The sequence below is a fragment of the Ovis aries genome, chromosome 16 (assembly GCF_016772045.2).
Source record: "Ovis aries strain OAR_USU_Benz2616 breed Rambouillet chromosome 16, ARS-UI_Ramb_v3.0, whole genome shotgun sequence".
Classification (NCBI taxonomy): domain Eukaryota; kingdom Metazoa; phylum Chordata; class Mammalia; order Artiodactyla; family Bovidae; genus Ovis; species Ovis aries.
In genome coordinates this window covers 40,341,670-40,358,832 of record NC_056069.1, presented here as the reverse complement: position 1 = coordinate 40,358,832, position 17,163 = coordinate 40,341,670, and the positions used below count along the sequence as shown (strand labels likewise).

At 40.7% G+C, this 17,163-nt stretch overlaps 1 protein-coding gene across 1 annotated transcript in view; it reads right to left on the bottom strand.

Moving 5' to 3' along the window:
- ADAMTS12 (ADAM metallopeptidase with thrombospondin type 1 motif 12) overlaps positions 1–17,163 on the bottom strand; it is a 402,846-nt gene that overhangs the window by 72,186 nt on the left and 313,497 nt on the right. Inside the window, exon 17 of the mRNA XM_027980135.3 lies at positions 5,802–5,928. Coding sequence (XP_027835936.2) covers positions 5,802–5,928 — 127 coding nt within the window. The remainder of the gene's footprint in view (positions 1–5,801; positions 5,929–17,163) is intronic.

The following is a 17,163-nucleotide window of genomic DNA, read 5'->3' as shown; positions in this document are numbered from 1 at the left end:
TATTTTTTGCCTGGAGAAGCCCATGGACAGAGGAGCCTGGCAGACTCCAGTCCACAAGGTTGCAAAGAGTCAAACATGACTGAAGCTACTTAGCATGCACATCATTTACCTTGTTCTAACAATGCTGCTCTTAGAAATGCAAGCTATGATTTATGTCGGAGAGTGTTTTGCCTATGTTCTCCTCTAGGAGATTTATAGTTTCCGGTCTTACATTTAGATCTTTAATCCATTTTGAATTTATTTTTGTGTGCGGTGTTAGAAAGTGATCTAGTTTCATTCTTTTACAAGTTGTTGACCAGTTTTCCCAGCACCACTTGTTAAAGAGATTGTCTTTTCTCCATTGTATATTCTTGCCTCCTTTGTCAAAGATAAGGTGTCCATAGGTTTGTGGATTTATCTCTGGGCTTTCTATTTTGTTCCATTGATTTATATTTCTGTCTTTGTGCCAGTACCATACTGTCTTGATGACTGTGTCTTTGTAGTAGAGCCTGAAGTCAGGCAGGTTGATTCCTCCAGTTCCATTCTTCTTTCTCAAGATTGCTTTGGCTATTCGAGGTTTTTTGTATTTCCATACAAATCTTGAAATTATTTGTTCTAGTTCTGTGAAAAATGTGGCTGGTAGCTTGATAGGGATTGCATTGAATTTGTAAATTGCTTTGGGTAGTATACTCATTTTCACTATATTGATTTTCTGATCCATGAACATGGTATATTTCTCCATCTATTAGTGTCCTCTTCGATTTCTTTCATCAGTGTTTTATAGTTTTCTATATATAGGTCTTTAGTTTCTTTAGGTAGATATATTCCTAAAGTATTTTATTCTTTTCGTTGCAATGGTGAATGGAATTGTTTCCTTAATTTCTTTTTCTACTTTCTCATTATTAGTGTATAGGAATGCAAGGGATTTCTGTGTGTTGATTTTATATCCTGCAACTTTACTATATTCATTGATTAGCTCTAGTAATTTTCTGGTGGAGTCTTTAGGGTTTTCTATGTGGAGGATCATGTCATCTGCAAACAGTGAGAGTTTTACTTCTTCTTTTCCTATTTGGATTCCTTTTATTTCTTTTTCTGCTCTGATAAACAAATGGGATCTAATTAAAATTAAAAGCTTCAGCACAACAAAGGAAAATGTAAGCAAGGTGAAAAGACAGCCTTTTGAATGGGAGAAAATAATAGCAAATGAAACAACTGACAAACAACTAATCTCAAAAACATACAAGCAACTTATGCAGCTCAATTCCAGAAAAATAAACGACCCAATTAAAAAATGGGCCAAAGAACTAAATAGACATTTCTCCAAAGAAGATATACGGATGGCTAACAAACACATGAAAAGATGCTCAACATCACTCATTATTAGAGAAATGCAAATCAAAACCACAGTGAGGTACCACTTCACACCAGTCAGAATGGCTGCAATCCAAAAATCTGCAAGCAATAAATGCTGGAGAGGGTGTGAAGAAAAGGGAACCCTCCTACACTGTTGGTGGGAATGCAAACTAGTACAACCACTATGGAGAACAGTGTGGAGATTCCTCAAAAAATTGCAAATAGAACAGCCTTCTGACCCAGCAATCCCACTTCTGGGCATACACACCAAGGAAACCAGAACTGAAAGAGACACATGTACCCCAATGTTCATTGCAGCACTGTTTATAATAGCTAGGATATGGAAACAACCTAGATGTCCATCAGCAGATGAATGGATAAGAAAGCTGTGGTACATATACACAATTATTACTCAGCTGTTAAAAAGAATACATTTGAATCAATTCTGATGAGATGGATGAAACTGGAGCCGATTATACAGAGTGAAGTAAGCCAGAAAGAAAAACACCAATACAGTATACTAACACATATATATGGAATTTAGAAAGATGGCAATGATGACCCTGTATGCAAGATAGCAAAACAGACACAGATGTGTATAGCAGACTTTTGGACTCAGAGGGAGAGGGAGAGGGTGGAATGATTTGGGAGAATGGTATTGAAACATGTATACTATCATGTAAGAATCGAATTGCCAGTCTATGTCCGATGCAGGACACAGCATGCTTGGGGCTGGTGCACGGGGATGACCCAGAGAGATATTACGGGGAGGCAGGTGGGAGGGGGGTTCATGTTTGGGAACGCATGTACACCCGTGGTGGATTCATGTCAATGTATGGCAAAACCAATACAGTATTGTAAAGTAAAATAAAGTAAAAAAAAAAAAAAGAAAGAAAGAAAGAAAAGAAATGCACGCTAAAGCGATGTCAATTAACCACAGAGCTCCAAAGGGGACAGGGGCCATGGACAGTGATCAGGTTTCTGGGCAAGGAATCCAGATGCTTGACTGTGGTCCCAGCCCTGACAACAGCTCTGTCTTGCTGGTGTACATGTCTCATATAGCTCTCCTGGTTGTAAGCTTCCTTAGGATGTGACATATTTGTGCTATTCCAAAAAATCCTGAGAAAGCTCTAGTTACTTCTTTTCCAAGCTTTGGTCTTCTATGACTTGGTGAAGAGATTGCCTCTCCTCTCCCTTGCTTTTACACTGTGTGTACACGTGTGCTCAGTTGTGTCCAACTCTTTGTGACCCATAGACTGCAGCAGGCTAGGCTCCTCTGTCCATGGAACTCTCCAGCCAAGAATACTGGGACGGATTGTCATGCCCTCCTCCAGGGGATCTTCCCGACCGGGGATTGAATCTGCATCTCCTGCATTGGCAGGCTGATTCTTTAGCACTGAGCCACCTGGGAAGCTCCCACTTTACATTATGCTGGCATTAATTAGTACACTGCTTGTGTTACTTTCCTAGGGCTGCTGTAAAACAAGTCACCACAAACTTGGTGGCAAAAAACAAAATAAATCTAGTTTCTTATGTCTCTGGAGGCCAGATAGACAAGTCAGCATTACTGGGATGAAGAGAAGGCTTTGACAGGGCTGCACTATTTGGAGGCTCTAGGGAAGATCCATTCCTTCCATCTTCAAGTCTGTGGTGGCTGCCAGCACTCCCTGGCTGATGGCCTGTCACTCAAGTGTCTTCAAATCTTTCTGTTCCACCTTCATATTGTTTCTCGTGTGTGTGTGTGTGTGTGTGTGTGTGTGTGTGTGTGTGTGGTGTGAAGTTTCCCTCTGCTTCTATAAGGATACTATGATGGAATTTAGGGTCCAAATCAATAATTCAGTGTAAGACCCTTCAACTTAATTACATCTTCAAAGGCCCTTTCTCCAAATAAGGTAACACTTGCAGGCTCCAGGGACCAGGAAGTGGATATCGTGGAGGCTAGTTTTTAGCTACTACATGACTACCTTCAGGGTCAACCTCCAGTCCCCAGAGCTCAGCCTGTATTACTTGGAATTCCTCTGTTGAGGCTCTTCCTGTGTCTACAAGGCTCCAGCCTCAGCTCATCTCCTGTCCATCAGCCTCTGGACTCTGACCCCAGTATCCGTCTCCTTCTAGCACTGGTTGTGTCTTATAGGATGACCTTCAGCTAGAAAATTCTGGTAGTTAGAGTGCAGAGATAGGTAAAGATTACCACCCTTATGGGAACTGAATTCTGAAAGTAGTGAGGCCAAGACTTTAGTTACAGGTGAATAAGAAAATGTCAGATATGGACTGATGACTCTTCTCAAACAGAGAGTGGCTACAAAATCCACTGTCTTCTCTGACTATGCTGCTTTTCTGGACACAGCTAATATCCCCATCTCTCTCTTGGTCTCAGCAGGTGAGCACCTGCATCACATCTTTTGGTGCCCACCAACCTAGCACAAGGCTTGCCTGTCTTTGAGGGGTCTTCTGTATGTCAACCCACTGCAGCCTTACAGCTAGTTAGTCTTGAGTTTTAGGAGCTCTGCCTGGAGCCAGGTACCAGAGACATAGCTTTTATTATATCACAAAATCACAGTGCTCAGTACATGTAACTGTAACATGGTTATCATTGCCATCGTACCTCTCGTGGGAAATAATGAATGTTTAACAAAGATTTGCCAGTAATATTTAGGAAGGCCCAGGTAGTCTAAATAAAATAATAAAAATGTCCCTGAATCCTAGGGCCAAAGTTAGACTCAGGAACTAAACAGCTGTGGTTTTAAGAAGATAGCCACTCACCAGAAAGGATGGCATTGAAAAGTGAGGCAAGCATCCCAGGGTGTGTGTGGTGGTTGGCAGCTGGTGAGGGCAAAGGGAAGTGGCTGGTGAGAGTCATTGACTTTGATGGAGATAAATATGATGGAAGCACGTAAACTCCACAAAGGGATAGGCTATTGACGAGATAAGGCAAGTGATAAGAAAGATTCCTCTTTCAAGGCTCATTCTTCCCTGAGAAGGATCTATAGAAACTGCAATGATTACATATGAAACTTAGTGGGGCCTGATCCTCCCAAGTCCCTAGTTCTTCCCAGTGAAAGAGTTATGGGAGGGACTTCCCTGGTGGTCCAGTGGTTAAGACTTCACCTTCCAGTGTAGAGGGTGTGCGTTCAAATCCTGCTTGCAGAACTAAGATCCCACATGCCTTGTGGCCAAAAATCCAAAACCTAACAAAGGCAACATTGTAACAAACTCAATAAAGACATCAGGGCAGAGCCACAGCGAGGATAGAGGACAGTGGTACCTCTGTCCTCTCTCGATGGAGATGGGGTCCAGCTCTGAACCTCACAGACCACCTTCCATCCAGAAAGAAACCCCAGAACTGGACAGAGAATCAACCTGACTCTGAGATGAGAACACCCTGGCCTCTGGGACCTCCCTGCCTGAGACCAGAAGAAACTGATGCTGTCTGCCTTAGCTGAGCTGTCTAGATGCTTCTTTTTGACCTGGTTACTTGGCATTTATCCCATTCTTTCAGCTCTTCTTTAGAATTCTGCCTGTCACTCGGTAGAATTTTTATGCCAACCAGTCCCCTCCTGTTAAACTAAACTCTTCTTAATGTGTCTTCTTGGGACTGGAATGAATGCCTGACGGGATCTGCAAATGAAATACATCTCTGTTTATGGACACAAGGGAATGAAAACACTCCCCACAATTAATTCTTTCTTTCCTTCCCTCCCTCCCTTCTTTTTTCTTTTTCTTCCTCTCCCCTACCCCTCTTTCTCTCTTTAACAAATGTCCCTCATAATAACATCCCAGCTGCCTTCTATAAGCTTGATTCTATATGATTCGGAGCAGGTGAATACCTCTATTAACAGCAATTCTCAACCAAGGGTGATTTTTCCCCCAGAAGAGATTTGGCAAAGTTTGGAGACATTTATGGTTGTTATAACCTGGATGGGGAAGATGAAATGCTACAAACTTCTAAATGGACACAAGGCCAGGGATGCTGCTAAACATGTGACAGCCCCCAACAACAAAGAATTATCCAGCCCCAAATATCAACAGTGCTGAGACTGAACAAGCCTGATATATAAGCCCACTTTTCAAGGCAGTGGTCCAAAAGTGTCAGCATATTCTCCATAAGCTACTATTGCACTGGTTGGTAAAGTGCTCCTGGAAAAGCCAAACCAATTAGCTAAAGAATTTTAGGATGATCTACACACCATTCTGTTCAACAGTGCTTTGGGACTTAAGTCTTACCAAATAATTAAACATAGATCACACGAGCTTTGTAAGAAATACTGTTCTCTGGGGAGAAAACGTTCCCCACTCACACCTTGTCACAGGTTCTAATAGCATAGCCACAGAAACCTGTGACAGCTTGTGTATATTTATTCTAATAATGAAGCCACTCAGCCCTCCCGTATCACTGAGCCCTTGATTACTATGAAATCAGACACCATGGTAGGCAGACACACAGAGCTTGAGCTGTTACCAACAGTCACCTGGGTGGACAATCCTTCTCATGACACTTCTTCTGTCTCCCATTGGGTTGTGTTTCTGGGTCACAGAACGTAGCTTTCACTATGCCACGACCCTTCTTCACGCAATGGGCAGTCTGACGGCGGATACCTGGGGGTTTAACAGAAAGGTCACATGTATTAAACCCGAGCTCACATTCTTAGTGTTGGATGAGGCCCCTGGTCATGCCTGTAACTGATGAGAAAGTTGTCCATAAAGTATTTGGTCTTTATTTTCTTAAAGATTTTTTTTTTTGATGTGGACCATTTTTTAAAAGTCTTTATTGAATTTGTTACATTACTACTTCTGTTCTATGGTTTGGCCTTTTAGCCGTGAAGCATGTGGAATCTTAGTTCTCCAACCAGGGATCAAATCCACATCTCCCACATTAGAAGGTGAAGTCTCAATCAGTGGACCACCAGGGAAGTCCAGAGTATTCGGTTTTTAAAATAGGAATGGGGACCTCTTTAAATCTGCTCACGCTGCTGAATGCAATGGGTGAAAAATATCTTCCTAAGTAAGGACCACAGATGATATAGGCAAATTAATATGTAATCTAGTATACAGATTCCACTCTAGCTGTGGAGACAAGACTAACATACATATGCCAAATAAAACACAAAGTGAGATTTAAATACTGAAAGCAGATGCTATCACCAGCTGTTGCAACACAATCAGACTTATTTAGTTTAATAAAAGAAGAGAGGAATGGGAGCTTAGGGCTTGTAAACTCCGAAACACAGGAATAAAATTTAAAATAATGTTGTGAAGTTGAGAGGTTATGTTTTTTAAAGTAGAGGGTTCTGACAGCAGGGATCGAAAATACTGTTGCCTTTGACACCAGGTTAGTAAGTAAGAAAGAGAAGCACATAGAGATAGCTGGGTCTGCAGGTGAACACAGCCTACATCAGGGCTGTTTTTGACTTTGGATATAGAATAATAGTTGGGTTTGATCCCTGGGTCAGTAAGACACCTGGAGAAGGGAATCGCTACCCACTGCAGTATTCTTGCCTGGAAAATTCCTTGGACAGAGGAGCCTGGCAGGCTCCCTGGGAGCGTAAAGAGTTGCACGCTAATGAGTGACTCCTTTCCCAATCTGGAAGCAGTCTGTTGTTCCAAATATGGACTGGTTCCAAATTTGGAAAGGAGTAGGTCAAGGCTGTATATTGTCACCTTGCTTATTTAACTTATATGCAGAGTACATCAAGCGAAATGCTGGGCTGGATGAAGCACAAGCTGGAATCAAGATTGCTGGGAGAAATATCAATAACCTCAGATATGCAGATGATACCACCCTTATGGCAGAAAGTGAAGAGGAACTAAAAAGCCTCCTGATGAAAGCGAAAGAGGAGAGTGCAAAAGCTGGCTTAAAACTCAGCACTCAAAAAACAAAAGATCATGGCGTCCAGTTTCATCACTTCATGGTAAATAGATGGGGAAACAATGGCAACAGTGAGAGACTTTATATTTTGGGTTCCAAAAGTTCCGGGAGTTGGTGATGGACAGGGAAGCCTGGCATGCTGCAGTTCATGGGGTCACAAAGAGTTGGACGTGACTAAGAGACTCAACTGAACTGAGTGACTAACACTAACTAACTGAGTAATAATTAACCCATGTAGTGCTTGCCTTGCCCAGGGCACTATTCAGACTTGTATGTGTTTCTGTGTGTGTGTGACTACCTATGTCCCAGACAAATATATACACATATATAAGTGTAAGTGTGTGTATGTATAACATAGCACATATTATCTACTATGATGTATAATAATTAAAACCTCACAACCCAATGAGGTCAACACTATTACTATTGCTACCTGACAGATGAGAAAACAGGGCACAGTGAAGTCATACAGGTTAAGAAGGGGAAAGAAAGGACCACTGGCTTTAATAGCTAGGACATCATTGGCAAGAGAATGTAGAGGAGTGGCCAGACGTCATGGGTTAAGAGGTGAGGGCAGGTAGGAAGAGTGTCATCATCTCTCCTGAGAGGGCCAATGATTCCATGCAAAATAGGAAAGGCTGGGTGGGAAGACTGAAGATGGAGGCCCCAGGCAAGAGAGCAATTGGCCAGCACAGAGACGGACACCCTGAGCTCTCAGGGCATCTGGGCCTTGAGTGGACTCACTGGTGAAGCCTATAGTTTGAAGGGCCACATGTGCACCAATAAGCTAGTCACCTCCTTGCTTTAGTGCCAATGACATGAAGGGATTCCCCATATCCACAATGCTGGCAGGACCCAAACTGGGGAGCTCCCCTACCATGAACTGCCTCACATACCCTTATATGGACTCATGCCAATATCTGAGGCTAGCCTGCATATTCATATGCCAGAGATTGTATCTCAGATGAGACAGTTGGATGGCATCACTGACTCAATGGACATGAGTTTGAGCAAAATTCAGGAGATGGTGAAGGGCAGGAAGCCTGGTGTGCTTCAATCCATGGGGTCCCAAAGAGTCAGACATGATTGAGCAACTGAACAACAACAAATTCAAAAATGTCAGAGGGAAATGCAAAACAGTAAGTGAAGACTTTAAAATGAATCAACAGTATTTTATTCACTCAGTTCAGTTCACTCACTCAGTCATGTCCAACTCTGTGCAACACCATGGTCTGCAGCACGCCAGGCTTCCCTGTCCATCACCAACTCCTGGAACTTGCTCAGACTCATGTCTATCAAGTCGGTGATGCCATCCAATCATCTCAGCCTCTGTTGTCCCCTGCTCCTGCCTTCAATTTTCCCCAGCATCAGGGTCTTTTCCAATAAGTTAGCTCTTTGCATCAGGTGGCCAAAGGATTGGAGTTTCAGCTTCAGCATCAGTTCTTCCAATGAATATTCAGGACTGATTTCCTTTTGGATTGACTGGTTTATCTCCTTGCAGTCCAAGGGACTCTTAAGAATCTTCTCCAACACCAGTTAAAAAAGCATCAATTTTTCGGCACTCAACTTTTTTTATGGTCTAACTCTCACATCTATACATGACTACCGGAGAAACCATAGCCTTGACTAGATGGACCTTTGTCAGCAAAGTGATATCTCTGCTTTTCAATACACTGTTTAGGTTTGTCATAGCTTTTCTTCCAAGGAGCAAGCTTCTTTTAACTTCATGGCTACAGTCACCATCTGCAGTGATTTTGGAGCCCAAGAAAATAAAGGCTGTCACTGTTTCCACTGTTTCCCCATCTATTTGCCTTGAAGTGATGGGACTGGATCCTAGCTTTCTGAATGTTGAGGGTTTTTTAAATATATAAATTTATTTATTTTAATTGGAAGTTAATTACTTTACAATATTGTGTTGGTTTTGCCATACATCAACATGAATCCGCCACAGGTATACACATGTTCCCCATCCTGAACCCCCCTCCCTCCTCCTTCCCTGTACCATCCCTCATGAATGTTGAGTTTTAAGCTAGCTTTTTTACTCTTCTCTTTCACTTTTATCAAGAGGCTCTTTAGTTCCTCTTTTATTGTTTAGTTCCTGATTTTATTGTTAAATCAACACTGTTTAGTTCTGTTTAAGGAGAAGGAAATGGTATTCTTGCCTAGAGAATCCTGTGTACAGAGAAGCCTGGTGGGCTGCTGTCCATAGGGTCGCATAGAGTCAGACATGACTGAAGCAACTTAGCATGCATGCATGCATAGGAGAAGGAAATGGCAACCCGCTCCAGTATTCTTGCCTGGAGAATCCCAGGGACAGAGGAGCCTGGTGGGCTGCCATCTATGGAGTCGCACAGAGTCGGACACGACTGAAGGGACTTAGCAGCAGCAGCAGTTCTATTTAAAGAGACAGGTAACCTTTCAACCACTCAGGCTTTCTCAGATGATAGACTATGTGCTCTTTGTTTTTTTGTCATATAAACAAAGTACTACCAACAGCTTGAAGCAACACTATAAAAGAAACTTTTATGGAATAATGACTGAATCATTGTCTGGAAAGACACACCTGTAGAGAAGTCTTATATAATATGAGTGGAGTGGAGATTGCAATGACTGAATCCAGAAAAACTGACATGGAATCTGCCATTATAGAAGAGAAAAAAAGGAAAAAGCTTAGATCTTAGAAGTTTCAGTAAAACATTGGATAGTTTGGCAAATTCTTGATGTCAAAACATAAAAGGCAACTGTTAGATGACTCTCATAGATTGGAAATATCCCCTGACAAAAGGCTTGTTTCTGTGCATTAAGAGCAAAGATAAGTCAGTGCTTCTCACTCCAGAAGTAGTAGGAGGGCACAGACATTACAAACAGTCTCCACCAGAAAGTTAATAACATTTCATGAGTCAATCTGCTAGACCAGCAGCCGGATGAGTGGATGAATGGGCCGAGTGCATGGGGGGAAATAAACAACGTGTCAGAGTCTCTCTGTTGAAATTAATGGTCATTGTTGTTGCTGTTCAGTTGCTCAGTCATGTCTGACTCTTTGTGACCCCATGGACTGCAGTATGCCGGGCTTCCCTGTCCTTCACCATCTCCTGCAGCTTGCTCAAACTCCTGTCTACTAAGTTGGTGATGCCATCCAACCATCTCATCCTCTGTAATCCCCTTCTCCTCCTGCCTTCAATCTTTCCCAGCATCAGGGTCTTTTCTAATAAGCTAGCTCTTTGCATCAGGTGGCCAAAGTATTGGAGCTTCAACTTCAGCATCAGTCCTTCCAAAGAATATTCAGGATTGACTGGTTTGAACTTACAGTCCAAGGGACTCTCAAGAGTCTTCTCCAATACCACAGACCACTAATCTCCTATTCTTCTAGCACTTGAGTTCTCACTTCATAGATACAAAGCTAAGCCCAAACCTTCCAGTGAGGGGCTTTGACTCAGTAGACTGATTTCTCCCAGGTTATAGGAACACAATACCTGGCCAGGTGCTTCTGACTCTACTCAGGTAGTTCTCTGTTCACTTCGTAAAATTTAATTTATAATTCCACCCCTTATCAAATTCTAGTTAAATAAATAAGACAAATAAAATCCAAGAGTCCTAGGTTCTAGTCTCTATTTTTCATTCTACTCAATGCTAGTTTAACTGCAACAAAATGAGAATAATGGCATTCAGACTGTTTAAGAGTGTGATGCTGAGCTAGTTTATTTCTGGGAGTGTCTTCTACTTTTATAATCTATAATCCATGAAGAGAAGATAAAGTTTAATCATGGAAAACAGTGGCTAATAAGTGAATTCTGGTTAATAAAATTTTACCATTAACTTGGAGAAGTTTGTTTCAACTGCCATCAGAATGTCTCCATGTTGCTAGTTCTTATTGCCTTGGTGACAAGGTGTATTTTCCAAAGATGGCTGCAACAATAATCTCTCTTTTGGCATATTCTTTTCTAGTTGCCCTGACTTTGGACTGAATGCAGGAAAGAAGTTATGTGAGTTCAGAGGTGAGGTCATAAAAGACCATGTGGCTTCCCTCCAATTCTTTAGAATCTGTCACTCTCAAGACCCTCCCCCTGCCATGGAGTAGGAAGTCCTCACCCTTGGAGAGACCAGGTATAGCTACTCCAGTTGACAGTCCCCAGTGAGTTATCCAGCCCAAGTGTCAATCATATGAGTTAAGAAGCCTCCAGATGATTCCAGCTCCTAGGCATTTGAATCATTCTTTGCCATCCAAGTCTTCCTAGCTGAGGTGTCAAACACTGTGGAGCTAAGGCATGCCATCCCCACTGTATCCTGTCTAAATTTCTGACCTACAGAATCCTACTTACGTGCATGCATGTTAAGTTGCTTCAATTGTGTCCGATTCTTTGTGACCACATGTACTGTAGTCCCCTAGGCTCCTCTGTCCATGGGATTCTTTAGGCAAGAATACTGGAGTGCGCTGCCATGCCCTTCTCCAGGGGATCTTCCCAACTCAGGGACTGAACCTGAGTCTCTTAGATCTCCTGCATTGGTAGGTAGGTTCTTTACCAGTTCAATTTTATAGGTAAGAAGCCCAATCTTACCTATAGAGCATAGTAAAATGGTTGTTTTAGTACACTAAATTTAGGTTGCTATGTTATACAGCAACAGTAACTGGAATAGTACTCAATATATGCTAGCTACCTTCTTTTCTTGAGTCAAGACCCAGAGCTACCAATGAGCTTGGCTTGCTAGGAAACTCACCAGTATTGATTTTATTGACTTTTCATTTCATCCTCTCCTGTGTTTTCTGTTTTCATTCCTTTTTTTTTTTTTTTTTTGTTTTCACTCCAGATCCGCTCTGCAGAAGCTGATACTATGGATTGCTGTGGCTTCCAATTAGATTTGGGGAATGGAGACACTGTTTCTTTGGATAACTGCTCCTTCTTTTACTTCTTTAGGCCTAGGATATTAGCTTTGTTCCCTCCATCCTCTACTATTAATGGATGGACAGAGGTAATGAATTACTTTTCTTGGCTTCCCTAAGCCCTATACACACCTTTGAAAGTAGTCAAGGTATTCTGTTTGGGTGTGCAGGGCACCCTGACTGATAACGTCTCCACTGTAATAAAAAACTCAAACCATTAATTATAAGTGGCATAGTCATCAATCAGCTCTGTATACCAACTGCTGAAACAACAGAATCTTTCTCTGACATAGGATACCTCTTTGTGGAGGGAGTCAGAATCAGTCATCATTTTAAGAGTAGTGATCATGATGTAACACTGCAAATGCAGAAAGTGTAACAGATTAGGTTGAACCTATGTGACCCTGACCTTTTCCTGTAATTCAAAAAAGAAAAATGATCTTGGCTCTTAAATCTGGCTTGCCTTTTGACCCTTTAACTTACACACTGAACACAGCCTGCAAAGAAATTCTAAGTAATTAAGGTGCCAATCAATATGTTGGCCCATGATGTATGATCTTTTTAATGTGTTGTTGGATTTTGATTGCTAGAATTTAGTTAAGGATTTTTGCATCTATGTTCATCAGTGATATTGGCTTGCAGTTTTCTTTTTTTGTGGCATCTTTGTCAACACATTAAAAAGATCATACATCATGACCAAGTGGGCTTTATCTCAGGGATGCAAGGATTCAATACCCGCAAATCAATGTAATACACCACATTAACAAATTGAAAAATAAAAGCCGTATGATTATCTCAATAGATGCAGAGAAGAAATTTGACAAAATTCAATATCCATTTATGTTAAAAACTCTCCAGAAAGCAGGAATAGAAGGAACATTCCTCAACATAATAAAAGCTATATATGACAAACCCACACCAAACACTATCCTCAATGGTGAAAAATTGAAAGCATTTCCCCTAAAGTCAGGAACAAAACAAGGGTGCCCACTCTCACCACTACTATTCAACATAGTTTTGGAAGTTTTGGCCACAGCAATCAGAGCAGCAAAAGAAATAAAAGGAATCCAAATTGGAAAAGAAGAAGTAAAACTCTCACTGTTTGCAGATGACATGATCCTCTACATAGAACACCCTAAGGACTCCACCCGAAAATTTCCAGAGCGAATCAATAAATATAGCAAAGTTGCAGGATATAAAATCAACACACAGAAACCTCTTTCATTCCTATACACTAATAATGAGAAAATAGAAAGAGAAATTAAGGAAACAATTCCATTCACTATTGCAACGAAAAGAATAAAATACTTTAGGAATATATCTACCTAAAGAAACTAAAGACCTATATATAGAAAACTATAAAACACTGATGAAAGAAATCAAAGAGGACACTAATAGATGGAGAAATATACCATGTTCATGGATTGGAAGAATCAATATAGTGAAAATGAGTATACTACCCAAAGCAATCTATAGATTCAATGCAATCCCTATTAAGCTACCAACAGTATTTTACACAGAGCTAGAACAAATAATTTCAAGATTTGTATGGAAATACAAAAAACTGCAAATAGCCAAAGCAATCTTAGAAAGAAGAATGGAACTGGAGGAATCAACCTGCCTGACTTCAGGCTCTACTACAAAGCCACAGTCATCAAGACAGTATGGTACTGGCACAAAAACAGAAATATAGACCAATGGAGCAAAATAGAAAACCCAGAGATAAATCCACACACATATGGACACCTTATCTTTGACAAAGGAGGCAAGGATATACAATGGAGAAAAGACAATCTCTTTAACAAGCGGTGCTGGGAAAACTGGTCAACCACTTGTAAAAGAATGAAACTAGATCACTTTCTAACACCATACACAAAAATAAACTCAAAATGGATTAAAGATCTAAATGTCTAATACCAGAAACTATAAAACTCCTAGAGGAGAACATAGGCAAAGCACTCAACAACATAAATCACAGCAGGATCCTCTATGACCCATCTCCCAGAATAGTGGAAATAAAAGCAAAAATAAACAAATGGGACCTAATTAAAATTAAAAGCTTCTGCACAACAAAGGAAAATATAAGCAAGGTGAAAAGACAGCCTTTAGACTGGGAGAAAATAATAGCAAATGAAGCAACTGACAAAGGACTAATCTCAAAAATATACAAGCAACTTATGCAGCTCAATTCCAGAAAAATAAATGAGCCAATCAAAAAATGGGCCAAAGAATTAAAAAGATATTTCTCCAAAGAAGACATACAGATAGATGGCTAACAAACACATGAAAAGATGCTCAACATCACTCATTATCAGAGAAATGCAAATCAAAACCACAATGAGGTACCATTTCATGCCAGTCAGAATGGCTGCAATCCAAAAGTCTACAAGCAATAAATGCTGGAGATGATGTGGAGAAAAGGGAACCCTCTTACACTGTTGGTGGAAATGCAAACTAGTACAGCCACTATGGAAAACAGTGTGGAGATTCCTTAAAAAACTAGAATAGAATTGCCTTATGACCCAGCAATCCCACTGCTGGGCATACAAACTGAGGAAACCAGAATTGAAAGAGACATGTGTACCCCAATGTTCTTTGCAGCACTATATATAATAGCCAGGACATGGAAGCAACCTAGATGTCCATCAGCAGATGAATGGATAAGAAAGCTGTGGTACATATACACAATGGAGTATTACTCAGCCATTAAAAAGAATACGTTTGAATCAGTTCTAATGAGGTAGATGAAATTGGAGCCTATTATACAGAGTGAAGTAAGCCAGAAAGAAAAACACCAACACAGTATACTAATGCAAATATATGGAATTTAGAAAGATGGTAACAATAACCCTGTGAGACAGCAAAAGATGTCTAGAACAGTCTTTGGACTCTGTGGGAGAGGGAGAGGGTAGGCTGATTTGGGAGAATGGCAATGAAACATGTATAATATCATATATGAAATGAATCACCAGTCCAGGTTTGATGCAGGATATAGGATGCTTGGGGCTGGTGCACTGGGATGACCCAGAGGGATGGTACAGGGAGGGAAGTGGGAGGGGTTTCAGGATGGGGAACACGTGTATACCCATGGCAGATTCATGTTGATGTATGGCAAAACCAATACAATATTGTAAAGTAATTAAACTCCAATTAAAATAAATAAAAAAAGATGTTGACCCACAACTAAGTTAACTGATTATCTATAAGTATTTACTTGAAAAGGGGAGTAAGTGGAAATCAATCACATTCTAAATAGACAAGAATTAAACCCAAAGTTTTAAAGAGGAATATGAGTCACTGTCTCCACATATAGAAATGAGAATGTCACCATGAAGCTGTAAAGATATAGTAAACTTTTTTAGACACTGGTAGGGAGCAGAGAACGTCATGAGAAACACTGGACTGGAAGAAACACAAGCTGGAATCAGGATTGTAGAGAGAAATATCAATAACCTCAGACATGCAGATGACACCACCCTTATGGCAGAAAGTGAAGAGGAACTAAAAAACCTCTTGATGAAAGTGAAAGAGGAGAGTGAAAAAGTGGGCTTAAAGCTCAACATTCAGAAAACAAAGATCATGGCATCCGGTTCCATCACTTCATGGGAAATAGATGGGGAAACAGTGGAAACAGTGTCAGACTTTATTTTTCTGTGCTCCAAAATCACTGCAGATGGTGATTGCAGCCATGAAATTAAAAGACGCTTACTCCTTGGAAGAAAAGTGATGACCAACCTAGATAGTATATTCAAAAGCAGAGACATTACTTTGCCGACTAAGGTCCGTCTAGTCAAGGCTATGGTTTTTCCTTTGGTCATGTATGGATGTGAGAGTTGGACTGTGAAGAAGGCTGAGCACTGAAGAATTGATGCTTTTGAACTGCGGTGTTGGAGAAGACTGTTGAGAGTCCATTGGACTGCAAGGAGATCCAACCAGTCCATTCTAAAGCAGATCAGCCTTGGGATTTCTTTGGAAGGAATGATGCTAAAGTTGAAACTCCAGTACTTTGGCCACTTCATGTGAAGAGTTCATTGGAAAAGACTCTGATGCTGGGAGGGATTGGGGGCAGAAGGAGAAGGGGATGACAGAGGATGAGATGGCTGGATGGCATCACTGACTCGATAGACGTGAGTCTGAGTGAACTCCAGGAGTAGGTGATGGACAGGGAGGCCTGGTGCGCTGTGATTCATGGGGTCGCAAAGAGTCAGACATGATTGAGCGGCTGAACTGAACTGAACTGAGTGAGCGGTTGGGGCTTTCTTGAGGCTCAGAAGGTAAACAACTGACCTGCGATGTAAGAGACCTGGTTTGATCCCTGGGTCAGGAAGATCCCCTGGAGAAGGGCATGACAACACAGTCCCATTTTCTTGCTGGAGAATTCCATGGACAGAGGAGCCTGGTGTGCTACAGTCCATGGGGTTGCAAAGAGTCGGACACAACTGAGTGACTAACACACAGTGAGAGATTAATTAAGAACTTTTACTTAAAAAAAATTATCTTCATATACACTTGAACCTGATCATCTTGAGTGAAATTTTTCCCTTGATATAAAGAACAAGTTTCTTATGTCCAAAACCAAAACAAAATTAAACAGAACAATACAGTCCATCATATTCTCAATTCAATATTGAGATTGTAAAATAAAGGGAGACTGTTATATGGTTAACTTAGCACATAGAAGATTTTTCTGATGCAAAAATTTAATTTATGAGGGGATAAACTGAAGACTTAGCTTATTGTAATGATCTGTGGCAGAAAATGTAAGATTTCCTACTATTTTAACTTAAGATCGAAGATACTCAAGCACTGAATATTTAATCACAGAATCTGAAAGAGATTCAAAATACTGTATACCAAGTCTTTAAAATACTGACAAAGAACAAGATCCTTTTTAAAAAACAACCATTTGAGAGCAAGTTAAGCAGTACAAGTTAAATTTTACACTAGCACACAATTGATAATTCTTCTAAAACTGGACATAGCCTTGAATTTATTATAAGATGAAAACAAACACTGCCACAATTCTCTTAAATAAACAGAAATAACATTTAACTTCATAGAAGATGGGAAGTATAGGAATTATATA